The sequence below is a fragment of the Lucilia cuprina genome, chromosome 2 (assembly GCF_022045245.1).
Source record: "Lucilia cuprina isolate Lc7/37 chromosome 2, ASM2204524v1, whole genome shotgun sequence".
NCBI classification, from domain to species: Eukaryota; Metazoa; Arthropoda; class Insecta; order Diptera; family Calliphoridae; genus Lucilia; species Lucilia cuprina.
This window is the reverse complement of record NC_060950.1, coordinates 49,752,272-49,766,714: the sequence shown is the minus strand read 5'-3', so window position 1 is coordinate 49,766,714 and position 14,443 is coordinate 49,752,272. Positions and strand designations below refer to the sequence as shown.

Sequence of the window (14,443 nt, the reverse complement as noted above, 5' to 3'; positions counted from 1 at the left end):
GAATTGCATGCTTTGAAAAAATATCAACAACAAGCGCTTCTTTAAAAAGCGTATGTATTTTTTTTTTTTTGCTTTACGTATTTTGTAGGTTCGTTTGGCGGTAGAAATTTGCGAATAAAAAATCAAATATTAAATAATGTTGGTAGGCTTATTCAATATGCAACAATACCTGGCACTTTCATCAAAGTTTGAATCCGGTCTCGGACCCTAGTCAAACAAGCAATTGGCCGCCAATCATAATGCTGTTTTTGGAGCTTGCCAAGGTTTTTCTGGAATCTGAAAACAAGACATTGGAACAAAAGATTCAAGAGTTTCTTGAAAAATGTCAATGGATGTAGTCAGGTCGGTTTCTAACAAAAGAAGTTAATACAAGTTACCACATAGATTTTCAGAATACAATTATTTTTCAGAAAAAGTATTAAAGAAAAAGTATCACGGAGCAATAATAGGCTGGGGACATATTATATCCTACTCTCAAAACAAATTCAACTACTAAAATTATAAATAAAGGAACTTGTTAATATGGAACAGGCTGACAGATATAACCATTGACTAGATAATACTAAACCGGGCCCATCAGCGTTTAGAGAATTCGACAGTTTCATTTGTAATAAGCAGGGCAAGGATTTTCATACATTTCAAAATTCAAAATATGCGCTTATAATATGCACTATAAAATGAGAAAATATGCACTAAAAATGTGAAAAATATGCACCAAAATTATTTCTTTGTGAAGGTACATAATAATAGATATTTAGATCTTAACCTTTGGCAACAATTCTAATAAAATTTGGTAAATGAATGTATTTCTGTATAAATTATATTTCTTCTGAATTTTATCGTTTGGCAATGTTTTTAAGTGAATTATGAACGCACTATTTTGGTCTTAAAAATTAAATAAAACTATGTAAAATTGTATTTCATAAAACCTAGTATTTTGGGGTTAAATTTAGCGTTCTGATCCAGCTGATTTTAAAACTTTTGTTTATACCACATGATAGTACTTCCCAGCAAAAAAAGTGAGGAAAAAGATGTAGAATTTTCACCACAAATAACATACTTGAAGTAATTGTATATATCTCGATCACTGATAAATGGATATGGTCGATATGGGTATCAATGGAAAGGTCTTTGACATAGCCTTCCACTAATGTGTTAGATGACAAATATTATAAACCCATGACCTTAGCTTATCTTATATAAAAGTTTGTAGGCAACATTTGGGGCTTTCCTTTGATATATGTTTGAAAGCTATAACCCATGAAATGCAGGAGTTATTTATGTTTAAAATTTTACATGCATACATACATACATACATACGTACATACATACATACATACATACATACATACATACATACATACATACATACATACATACATACATAAATACATAAATACATACATACATGATGTAGGTACATCGTATATCATCATTTCACCAAACTTTACCATCATTTCATTTCTCATTTCACACAATTTCACCATCATTACGTTTTATTTCATCAAAAGTGAAACCCATTTCTTTGTTTAAGAATTCATTTCACTTAGATATGCTTACTTTCTGAATTAACTTAAAAAACTCCTGGACTTCATAACTTACAGAATTTAAACGTATATCCTAAAAAGCTCCAACTGTTATCTACACAATTTCATGTTAGATGATGTACCCTTACATCGTTTATTTTTGTGATATCAGTACTTTTGTAAAAAATTAAAAAAATGAAATATATATAAAAATTGATCCTGGGTTAATGACCTTTTCATATCGACCATATCCGTTTATCAGTGATCAAGAAATATGCGATTATATATCAAAACTTTGGAGGCCCATCACTGCACTCAGAACGTAAAATGCTATAAGGTAGTAAAAAACTCTAAAAATCTGCTGGATTAGGACACTTAATTTGCTCCTTTTAAATAATAGTTTCGTCGAGTATAATTGCGATACAAATGGTTACAAGTCAATTTTAGACGTTTAAGACTGATAGGGGTAACCCTGTCAACTACTTTACCCTACAAGAACAGTGACAGTCATTTGACCGGTCATTTGACTAACACTAGTAAAGGAAATATCGATCATTGCGTAAAACAAAGTTTCTATCAAGTTCTTTTTTTAATTTAGTTTAGCGTTGTTGTTGTTCATTTTGTTTTGCTTTTGGTGTAATATTAATGTAGTCGGGAAAAATTTTATAAAACTAATATGTTTAAAATACACTATGGTGAAGGGTATATAAGATTCGGCACAGCCGAATATAGCACTCTAACTTGTTTTGTTTTGCTTTTGGTGTAATATACAGTGAATTGACTAAGTTTTTTGCCTACCTTTTTTAAGAGAATTTTGTTTTTTGTTTATAAATAAAATTCGAAAAAACAGGTAAAAAGTAAATATATGTTTTCCAATTAAAAATAGAGATTGTGTAAAATGGGAAAAATTAGAAAAAATATTAAAATACAAACTTTGGTGCATTTGTTGTTGCATTTTATTATTTTTCATCAGAATTTGCATGCCAATAAAATATTTTGCATATTGAGAATTCCGGTTAATTTCATTGGGGTTTTAAATTATTTTTTAATTATTTTTTGGAATTAATTGTTTTATTGTTAAAAGGAAGAGTGTTAGGTATTTTTTAATTGCGATTTGCAAAAATCATATCCTCATTGGGTGAAAATGTGATGTTATTTGCCTAAGAAATGTTTAAAGGATAATAATGAGGCAATTTCGATATAAAAGATTAGTTTAGATTTCTAGAACAAGTGTAAATCAATAAAATATAATTATGAAATGTTTAATCAATAACATTAAAAAATATAAAGTAGAGTAGTAGATGAAATGATCCAAAGAATTATTAGAAAAAACGCACTGAGTGCTCTTTCAAAATCTTTAACTGCCAAAGGGAGGCGACTTGTATTCAAGGAAAACTATTGGACTCCTTATTTATCTTTTTCAAAATCTATATACGAACTAGGAGGAACACTATGTTTAAATTTAGACCTCTAAACAGACCTTAGGTTGCTTGGAACCAATGTAATTTATGTTTATACCTGTCGATTCTTCAATGGAACCTTTAGATGCTTAACGGAGCCTGTTCATGTTAAGTACAGAAAATATGAAAATAATGTTCACTTAGATAAATGTATATAGTATTTCTTATACACTACCTTTTAATAGCTCAAATTTTTCCTCATAGTATTTTTTCAGTTTTTACATCATAGCAATGTGTTTGGATTATCTGTAAAATAAAATAAGATTTTTACTGATTTGTATATACATATATTACTTACCATTTAATATCATTTAATATCTTCTACTTTAAAATTTTGAATATAGCCCAAATTGTCTTGGTCAACTACACAAGTTTTTAGAATTGATAGCAAGTCAAATGGTTCAACAAAAAATCTCAATATTTCTAAAACGCCTTCCTAAGACAGCCTGGATCTATACTTGAAAACACTGTTATTTGTTTTGGGATGTAAGGTTTTATAGCACATAAGATATTTCGAGACATTCTAGTAAATGTAAAGTTTTGATAGTTTTTCCATTTTTTCTTGGAATTTTGCTGTTGGTTGTATTAAAACCATGTCTTTCGAAGGTTTTTTTAACGAACTTTTTTTTGTAGATAATTTTCAAATGGGTATCCTGAAAAATTAACACAACGACCATGCTCTCTTACGCACTCACTTAAATGTAAAAATCTATGGATGTTATATGTGACGCTGCTTTCTCCAAAAACAAAAAATGTTGGAACGAATAGTTCAAACATTTATTGTGCATTGTCTACATTCCTTACACACGTTCTAGGACATGAAAGAAGACGATAAGCACAGTGGAGCAAAAGAAATGATCTTGGTCTTTAAGAACAACTGCACCGGTGTACAATAGAAACTGGCAAAATTCCGTTGCCTTCCAATTTTGTATTTCGTCTAGCTCTCTAGGACAACGGAAAAATTCTTTAGGAAAAATTTTTTTGGAGATGTTAAATTATTTGATATTTTTGTTTTGTATTCTTTATCGGCTTTTAAGTTTGTTTTATTATGTATTAATCTTATAATTATTTTCATCATTACCCCAGATCAACAAGGTGCATTGGATCTAGAGGTACTTGACTAAATGCCTCTAAGATATAAAGTCTTCTTCCGTTATTAGCTGTGATAGCTCTACGGAATACGTTACCACATTATTAACTTTTTTACCAATTTGACAGCATTTGCTGCAACCTGCTGCTGAAGTATGGCCAGCAATACCGCATATAAGAGCTTTCGCAGGTGCGTCACATATGATTGCTCGTAAATGAAAAGGTTTCACACTATTATCATTTAAGTCATTTTAAATAAGCACCTCCAATTCATCCACCAGTTCTTTTAAAAAGCTACCTATATTTTGCGGCTTTTTTCCCAAACTACGTTCTAGTTCGGGAATACGAATACAATCAACGGTCAAATAATATTGCACACCTTCCACCTCGTCAAATAATGAACCAAAAAACTGATTAAAATTATTGATAACCAACTTTATATTATACATATATCAAAATGTGCGTGGATTAAAAACCAAATCGTCTAAGCTTTATCAAGATAGCTTTGGTGTGTTCTGTGTGCGTTCTGCTTTACTGGGACTTTGCTAAATAATACCTTTCTAAACTCAGAAATATTATGTGACAATTTTCAAGTTTATCGACGAGATAGATTTACAGTAACAACTGGTGGTGGAGTATTAATAGCAATCTCTAATAAATTTTTAGCCGAATAAAAAAAAATAATTTACCCTCTAATATTGAGTTTATTGCAGTGGTAATAAAACTTAAGACCATTAAAGTCTTCATTACATGTTCATACATACCTCCTCAATCAGACTTATCAATTTATCAACAACACATTGATGCAATATAAATGGTGTCTATTAAAACTAATACTAATGATTTAATGTTTGTTCTTTGTGATTTTAACTTACCACAAATAGGATGGCAATTTTCCACTGAATATAATAATTATGTACCCATAAAATCGGATGATTATGTCTTTATCAAATTAACGGAATTTACAATATTTTTAGTAAACTGTTAGATCTGGGATTTGTAAATGAACCCAATGAATGTACAATAAATCGTGCGAAATATAACTTGCTGAATGTTAAATTGAACAATAACTGTTTATATAAAATGAAACGAAATTTTGAACAGTATCCTCGATCGTTTTTTACTTTTGTTAATTGAAAAAGAAAAACATGCGGAACCCCGAAAGTTATGAAGTTACACTAATGTCCAATACAATGATAGCACTATGCATCCACTTAACACTCAGTCAAATTAACCAATATCATCATGTTTAATTGACACTACCCACATCTTTAAATGTTTAAAAAGTTTTAAATCATTATTCGCTGCATATTAATAAATTGCACACATTCTCTGGCTTTTCCTTTATCCATTTTGTTTAATAAGTCGTTAAAATATGGTTATTTTCCTCTATTCAAGTCTGGAAACAAATTAAATGTAATGAATTTTAGAGACATAGCTAAACTTAGCGCAATCCTAAAGCTGTTCGAAAAATGTATAACCGATTCACTGGTTCGCCAAGTTTCTCCTCTATTGACACCCCTTCAACATGGTTTTCGCAAAGGATTATCTTCTATGACAAATATTCTACAGCTATCAACTTTAGTTAACGAAGGATTTGTAAATGACAACATGCCGATGTTATTTACACCGATTTTAGCAATGCTTTTGACAAAGTAAATCACCTACTCTTGCTAAAAAATGGATGCTTTAGGAGTTAAAGATAGTTATATAAGCTGGTTTAAATCGTATATATTATTTAAAAAACAATACGTAAAATTTAATATGTCAACCTTCAAAACTTTTTTGGTTACATCTGGTGTTCCTCAAGAAAGTCATCTTGGCTCAATTTTGTTCTTAATCTTCATCAACGATATGTCAAAAGCTATCAAATATTCTAAAATATTAAAGTTTGCGGAAAATGTAAAAAGCTTTAACATCCTTCAGAACGACTTAGATAATTTCTACGTCTGTTGTAAGCAAAATTTAATGGATTTAAAATTTAAACAAAGTGCAAACACATACATTTTTCAAGAAAATTTGATACTAGCATTTTTTACACCATTAATGGCTCCAAATTGGATTCTGTTGACACCATCCTGGATCTCGGAATTTTGTTGGATGCAAAATTGACATTTGTTCAACATATAACAATGACTTTTAATAAAGCCCGTAGCATTTTAGCCTTCATTAAACGATGAGGAAAATAATTTAATGATACACTTATACCTAAACGACTATTTACTTCTCTTGTACGACCGATATTAGAAAATGGATCAGTTATATGGGACCCGTATTACAATATGCATATTGATCATATTGAATCTGTGCAAAAACAATTTTTATTATTTTGCTTAAAGATCATATATAGGACTGGCACCGTATGCAGCAAGACTCGCTTTAATAAATCTACCAACACTGAAAAGTCGCAGGACGATGCTTAATGTGTCATTTATGATGAATCTTCTAAATGGAACTGTATGTTCTGAATTTCTATTAAGTAAAATTTCTTTTAATGTTCCTCAACGTCAATTATGATTTAACAATCCATTATATGTGAAAATATTTCCAACAAATTTCGCTATGGAAGATCCGTTTAGAAAGTTATGTTGCTGTTTTAACGAAATTTTTAACTTTGTTGATTTTTCTTTAAATGTTGATGTTATAAAAAGAAATATATTATATAATCTAAATAATTAAAGTTATTCTATGTTTAAATATTAAAATAAATTGGTAAATAGTCTGTAAGGAATATTTCCATAGACTAAAATAAAAATAAAAAAAATAAAAATAGATGCCAACGGGAAATATGGTTATATAACTAATATTAACGATTTTCATTAGAATTGGCCATAACTGGGTGGATGAGCTTTTAAACAATGGTAAACCGTCGATATTTATATCAACAATAATTTCGTTTACATTTTGGAGACTAGTCAGTTGATTGATAATACCCACATGATAATATTGTACAGAAAAAACTTCTTTCAAACATAGTTTGGAAATACTTCGCACTTTTTGGCACATAGTAGCTCTTCAAAACTGTCCTCATAGTAGCTCTTCAAAACTGTCGATGTATACGATTTTTATAATACCAAACACCTAACCTTCCAGTTAAAGTCTTATCCCTTTTTTATCTTTCAGTTCATCTACTTCCATTTCCCTAACGTATTATCTTCTGTAAGAAATATTTCATTATCTTCTTCCCTTCTTGCCCACTTATATTCCTTTTAAGTTTTTCTAAGTAAATTGACTTCTCCTTGTTTATTAATCTTTTTAAATTTATTTTGCTTCCGCCCATTATATTCAAATATCTTAAAATAAATCTTTCTTACTTGTATTTTTTATTCTTTCTTCTTCTCTTTTTTTTTTCTTCTTTTGTTGCAGTTTAAATTATTATAATTTAGTATTGAATTTATATTTTATAAATTTTCACAATTTTTTTTATAATGAAAAATATTGAAAGGTATTTCAAATATTTACCGCTTCTAAAACTGAGATTAGATCCAGGATCGGCAGACATATAGTACTACATTTTGCACTTGTACAAGTGAAAGAGCGAAAAAACAAGAAATAAGAAATCATTATACTCTCATCTCCACAAAAATTCATGTATGGAAAACTGATATTTAGAAATAATGTTAATGTAACACAAAACTAATATTTTTTAGTTTAAAAGTAGCAAATATTTTTTGCCCTGTTTTGCACATATTTTTAATAAAAATATTATAATATATATTGATATAAATACACAAAATTGAGCCTTTTAACTATATTTGTAATTAAATATACAGTATCCCTCATAAGTATTCGAATTTAGGTATAATATAAAAATAAACTAAATTTAATAACATATTTTGTATGCAAAATTAATAAATTAATTTGTTAAATTCTCTAGACAGTCCTTAGCTTTGATATCACGCTTTTTGAAACTTTAAAAATTCACATTTACTTAAATTAATTTAAAAAAAGTCCATAAAATTACCTCACAAAAGTATACGAATTTTTTCTCTATTTCATATTTGACTATATTATACGAAACATAAAAATTAGAATCGAATGTTTTTTTTGCTTAAAATTGTTTTAAGGGGTAACTATCAACCGAATGGATATATTTTTGGACCATTTGGTCCACAATTTTGGAGTATTTGTACCATATTTTCATATAATATTGTTTTAAGGGGTAACTATCAACCGAATGGATATATTTTTGGACCATTTGGTCCACAATTTTGGAGTATTTGTACCATATTTTCATATATCACAAATTACGATTTTTGACCATATTTGCCATTTTTTCTGTTTTTCCAGAGATAAAACCAAATTGGGATTTAATAGATTCCTTCAGGTATCTACAAATAATAATCTTTGTTATAAGGATTTATTTCTAAACATTCCATGATATATTTTTGGTATCGTTCTTCTGTTTCTAATTGAATTATCTGGATCTTAAGTCCCTTTTCGTACCACTAGGATCGATATTTTCCGACAAAGTTGGCTAGTATATATAATTGTAGATATTAGCATTAATATATTTTAAATTTTTAAGACATCGTAGCGATGTACAACTCCATAACATGCCTTAACAAAACGCCATCCTATACAGTAGATTTTAGTTTTTACTACTCATAACATTAACGATTATGGGCTTATTTTGATCATAGTAGATAATATTTAAACAGATATGAAAATTTTTGAGTTAGACCATAATGACATGGTGACATTCAGGATAGAGGCCATTGGTTATAAAAAGAATGATTCCACTATATTGAATGGCGTTTCTTCGAAGCATGCTTTGGAGTTATAAACTTCCACAATATATTGAAAACTTTAAATGTATAACAGCTGATATCTAAAACAATATATAGAAGACAAGTTTCCCCGAAAATTTTTGACAATAGTATTATAAAAATGGACTTGAGTTCCAGTAAATTGAATTAGCGATAGAAAAATGATTCCAATAATATATCTTGGAACGTTTAAATACAGATTATTGTAATAAAAAATATTATTTTTAGATGCCCCAAGGGGTATATTAAATCCCAATAACAAATTTTGGCTTTATCTCTGGGAAAAAGGAGAAAAAATACAAATATTGCCAAAATCCGCCATTTTAATGATATTACATAAAAAGATGATACACATACCCCAAAATTGTGGACCAAATGATCCAAAATTATATCGATTCGGTTGATAGTTACCCCTTAAAACAAATTTTAGCAAAAAAAAAAAAACATACGATTCTAAGTTTTGTGTTTCGTATAATATAGTCAAATATGAAATACAGAAAAAATTCGAATACTTTTGTGAGGTAATTTTATGGACTTTTTTTAAATAAAGCTAAATTAATTTAAGTAAATGTGAATTTTTAAAGTTTTAAAAAGCGTAATATCAAAGCTAAGGACTGTCTAGTGAAATTAACAAATTTATTTATTAATTTTGCATACAAAATATGTTATTAAATTTGCTTTATTTTCATATAAGACCTAAATTCGAATACTTATGACAGACACTGTACACATATTAAAGGTAAAAATTAAACAAAAGTACCTTAAATTTTGGTTAATTATTATAATTTGCAAATTATGTTAAAAGAAAAAACATTTTAAAAAGTTAATAATTCTAAAAACTACTAAATATGTAGTGTAGATACTAAAAAAGCACAACAATAATTAGTATTATCCATCCCTTCATTAATAGACTTTCGTTCATTTTCATTGCAAAAGCAAGAAACGAGCGACGACTCAACCCTCTTCTATGACAGCTCAAATGAGACTAAATTGTGTTGTCTATGCGTGTGAGTAATCTGTGTAAATTTAGTAACGGCCAAAAAACACTGGGTATAGGAGTTGCCGATCGTGGGATTAGATGTAGTTCAAAGTTGCCAAAAATGAACAACATCCAACCAATGACACGCTTATGTAAAATTCATAGGTTTTTCACCCCAATTTGAAGCACTTCGAGTTCCTAGTTCCCAGCAAAAAATAATTGATATCATACTTTAAAAGCTACATCTTAATCACATCTAAAAATACGATTACGTATTATTCACTTTTATAAACCAAATATTTCCTTAAATTTGAAAACAGAGTTAAAAGTAAGGAAAGAGGCGTAGGAAAAAATGGACATTGAACAGTAACTGGCCATCTACACTGTGCACATAAACAGTATAACTATACGACCTGACAACATTTATTACAATGGGGTCTGTTGATGTTCCTGTGAATATTTTATTGATTGCTGGCATTGTTTGGGTTGTTGCTGATACTGCTGCTATTGTATTTGCACATAATGCTGAGGTTTTTGATACTGCAGTTGTTGTTGTACATAAATGATGAGGTTATTGTGGGTGTTGCATGCAGAAAATATATGCTTGCGGTTGAGGTGTGCTGATCTTTTTTGATTTACCACACTTATTGTTGTTCCTCTTCCTTAAGGAGGGACTTTTCTCCTTGGGACCGTCGCTGTTTTGGGGTTGTTGTTGGGTTGTGGGTTTGTTCTCCTTTTTCGCCTTCGTTTGGCAGTAGAGAAGATTGTGATATTCGGACATCCACTCAAGGCACCTCTCACAGCTGGCACATTTGTCCTTCATATGTGAGTGTTCCAAACAATTGAAGCAATAATGGAACTTCTTTACCGTTTTCCATCGGTTCCCCAACGACATTTTACGAAATTTGAGACACTTCCGTAAAGCGTGCTCAATCTTACACAGGCGGCAGTCCCGAAGGATATCATCACGTGGGTTCTCAACGGGTTTGCGGTGGTTTTCTAGACCGCGTTTCACGTTCGACATCTTCCTAAGGGTAAAGTAAAAAGTGAGAGAGAGAAGAGAAATAAATAGTCAGTTTCTGACATTTGCAAAAGAACAAGCTTCACTATGGTCCGGGTAAAAATACACGAAGCTGTTCTCACGTCCGCAGTTCAGACCTTGCTGTCATGGCCTACAAATGTCTTCTATATCTTGCCTAAACGCTATTCATTCGCGGGCAAATTATTCTGACGTATCATAACTAAATCTCCTACTGTGTCGTCCCTTTGTGAATATTTCCACTTAAATCGCCGATTGAGTTCTTTGATGTATTCGTCTTTCGTATAGCAATCTGATGACAGAGCACTTTGAGTTTTTTCCAATTAATGGCCACACTCAATGAAAGATAGGTATGATTGGATTTAGGTTGTGCCAAAGGGGGGCTCCCAAGATGTATTAATTAACAGGTGAAGTCAATAAGGCAGCTGGTTATTTTGTTTTATATATTCTAACTGCTAAAGTTTATTTACTTTTTTGTTTTAAATTCTTTTTGGTTAGAAACAAAAATTTTAAAATGTGTGTGTTTTTGTAAACCGCCAATATTTTTATGCAAATAAAAGAAAACACTGTTAAAAAACGGTCACTCCGTGGGACTTAGCGTGCAGAATAGGGGTGAATAATTGATTTAAAGCTAACGCTAATTTTAGTGATTCCGAGACCACGATTTTTGAGCCATGATAAAACTATAGTATAATCAGTTTACAGATAAATCATTCTGTTGGCTAGATTTAATTGACTACTACTAATTCTACCATATTTGACATCAAAGCCGCTCCACAATGTTTCAGGATTAACAGTAGCTAACTTCGTCTTTGCAGAGAGTAAATATGAAGTGATTTCATTCAAAGAAGTGCTTCGAATGCAAAGAGGAGCCTATTCTGAGGTTTTAGAAAATGCTTAAGTTCAACTTCAAGGTTTGGAATGTTAATTTTATCGATATAGGGGTAATCATTTAAAAATGAGTATAATTGCACAAGGGTTAAAGGTTTTAATCATTCATCCAAGTTAGTATTTATTAAAAACCTACTTTTGAAGAAACTGGATTGTCAGTTAACCGAAAATTGACCATTCTTAGAAAACCGGTTTGTCGGTTCACCGAGAACAAAAAACCGGTTAACCGAAAAGTACGGAAATCTATTAAATATAGTTATATTTAATTGGATGAGAATATTTTGCTAAACATCATTATGTATGTACTAAATATAAGAAAAATAATAACAATATTTGAGGTTTGAGGCATTAAATTCCACATGAAGTTTAGTGGTTACACTATCTGGTTTAATTAAGTCGCATTTGAACTTAGGGGGTTAACTGCTCTGATAAGTCTCATTTCTTAATCATTTTAGATCGGGGCTGAGTCTAATTTCGCATAAATTGGGAAAGAGCACTATGTCGAGAATCTCCTAAAGTCACTTCATTGAAAAATTTCTCATAAATTGGGAAAGAGCACCATGTCGAGAATCTCCTAAAGTCAGCTCATTGAAAAATGTCTGTCAAGAGGGCAGTTAAACAACATAGCAACCATCGGGGTTATTATAGGTAGTAGTCCGGTAAAGGTCTTCAGAATATTCCTCAGTTTCCAACAACCGTATCGCTTGTGGAACTTCTTCAATTTCCCTAAACCGAGCACGTTGAACGTTCAACTACATTTGATTGTAAAGGGATTAAAATTGACCAGTTACTTTCCAACAAAAACAGTTTTCTGGGCGATCAGGTTACCATTTGGATGCTTTCTAACTTCCGAAGTTAAAATTTTTGGATAAACATTTCATCCAAATAGAATATACATACTGGTACATATGATGTCGGTCATAGTAATATCGGGAAAACTAGAGCATACAATATCTGAAAGGTAACACGAGGGCAACCTGCCGTTAATCTTCTCCACTACATATGCACAAATTTTTGATTTGAAATTCGGGTCTATTGGAGATAAAATAGCAAGGAATTTCCAGCTAGGCAATCCATCATACCAGAAACATTTTACCATGAATCTGGTTTTTATAATGCTGGGTTTGGTTAGACTGGGTTTGAATATGCGGGTATTGAATTTGTACATTTGTACCAGGAGCTAGTGCATAGCCGTCGTTAGTGAATGGAACAGTTTGTATGACATCATGAGAGTCTTTTGTAGTTTTCTGCAAAGAATAGTACAGTTTCTGTACTGGGGTTAAACGGGGGTTAAATAAAATTTAATGTTACAATCTAAAACAGGACTAAGTCCTTATTGTTAGATTGTAACTTTATAGGCATATACTTTAAATTATATATTTTTTGACCATTAACTGTAAATTTTAGACGCACATTATATTTATGCTTTAAGAGCAAAATAGAAATAAAGCAACTACAAATTTATAGTTAAACAATTTTAAATATCGCACAGACCTCTTTCTATCTATATTTCTGCCTGATAGAATAATTTAGGTAAAAAATATTTGTTGCAAAATTTAAAAAAAAAATAAAAAATATCTAAAAATACTTATTAAATTTTTTCTATTTCAGGTGAAAGAAGCCACTCAACATTGCCGCAACCATGGCTTATTGTACGAATTTAAACAGTCAAAAGTAATTGATGAATTTGGCATATATCAGACTAAAATATTAATAATAGACAAAGGAAATGAACTTAAGGCTGAATGGCCTATTGCCAGACTCGAAGTTTGGCTCGAAAGCATTCGTGAACAAGAAAATTGGAATTCAAAAAACATATTCAATTGTTTTGACATTGAGTGGGAAAAAATGGACATTAGCTTAAATGATAGCGTTCATGACTCACTAAATGCTAGTCGGATTAATCTAAATATAAGTGCATATAAGGAAACTATTTTAAAGTCAGAAATTTCTAAACCACAACAAATAAACAATTTGGCAAATTGCAGAAGTATTAAAGAAATGGATTTTGAAAATCTAGTAAAAGCACATATTCAAAAAATCCAATGTTCCACGATAAAATTAAAAGATATTTGTAAAATACATGAAAATGACAATAATTTTGTGTATAGTAAGGCATCGCGAGTATTATCTGAATCAATAGAAAGATTAGAATATACATTAAATATAATGCAAACTTGTTTTGATGAAGCTCATTTTGATAATACCAAAAGTGTTCGATTCCTAATGGATTGAATTTGTATAGAATAATACGAAAATAAAACATTATATTGTCAAGAAAAATAAGAGTTCTTTATTTCAATATTTCAATCTTATTTTTAAAAGCCCAATAAACCAAAGAACGATATTACTTATGATAATTTTTATTACCTAGGTGATTTCGTTATATCGTTTGGTTTATTGGGAGAGAATATTTGAAATAACTCTAATAAATTAAAGAAAGTTAACAAATAATATATGTATATTTTCTCCAAAACTGCAGAAATAATTTAATTTTTCATGATTTATACGTATCCAAACGAATAATGAATTGTTGAAAGAATCTGCCGTATCACTAAGTGTTGATAATTTAAATTTAGCGTCGGAGCTTCGAAAAGTAGAATACCAAAGTAGAATAATAAATGAGATAAATGACAAGATAAAACAATGAACAACAAAATTACATATTATAACACCCTTCCATAATCTTA

At 30.1% G+C, this 14,443-nt stretch overlaps 1 protein-coding gene across 1 annotated transcript in view; it reads left to right on the top strand.

Annotated features, from left to right (window-relative positions):
• LOC111687490 (kinesin-like protein KIF14) overlaps positions 1–14,036 on the top strand; it is a 68,105-nt gene extending 54,069 nt beyond the window's left edge. Inside the window, exon 5 of the mRNA XM_046946613.1 lies at positions 13,365–14,036. Coding sequence (XP_046802569.1) covers positions 13,365–13,988 — 624 coding nt within the window. The 3' untranslated portion in view covers positions 13,989–14,036. The remainder of the gene's footprint in view (positions 1–13,364) is intronic.
• Positions 14,037–14,443: the final 407 nt, after the last annotated feature.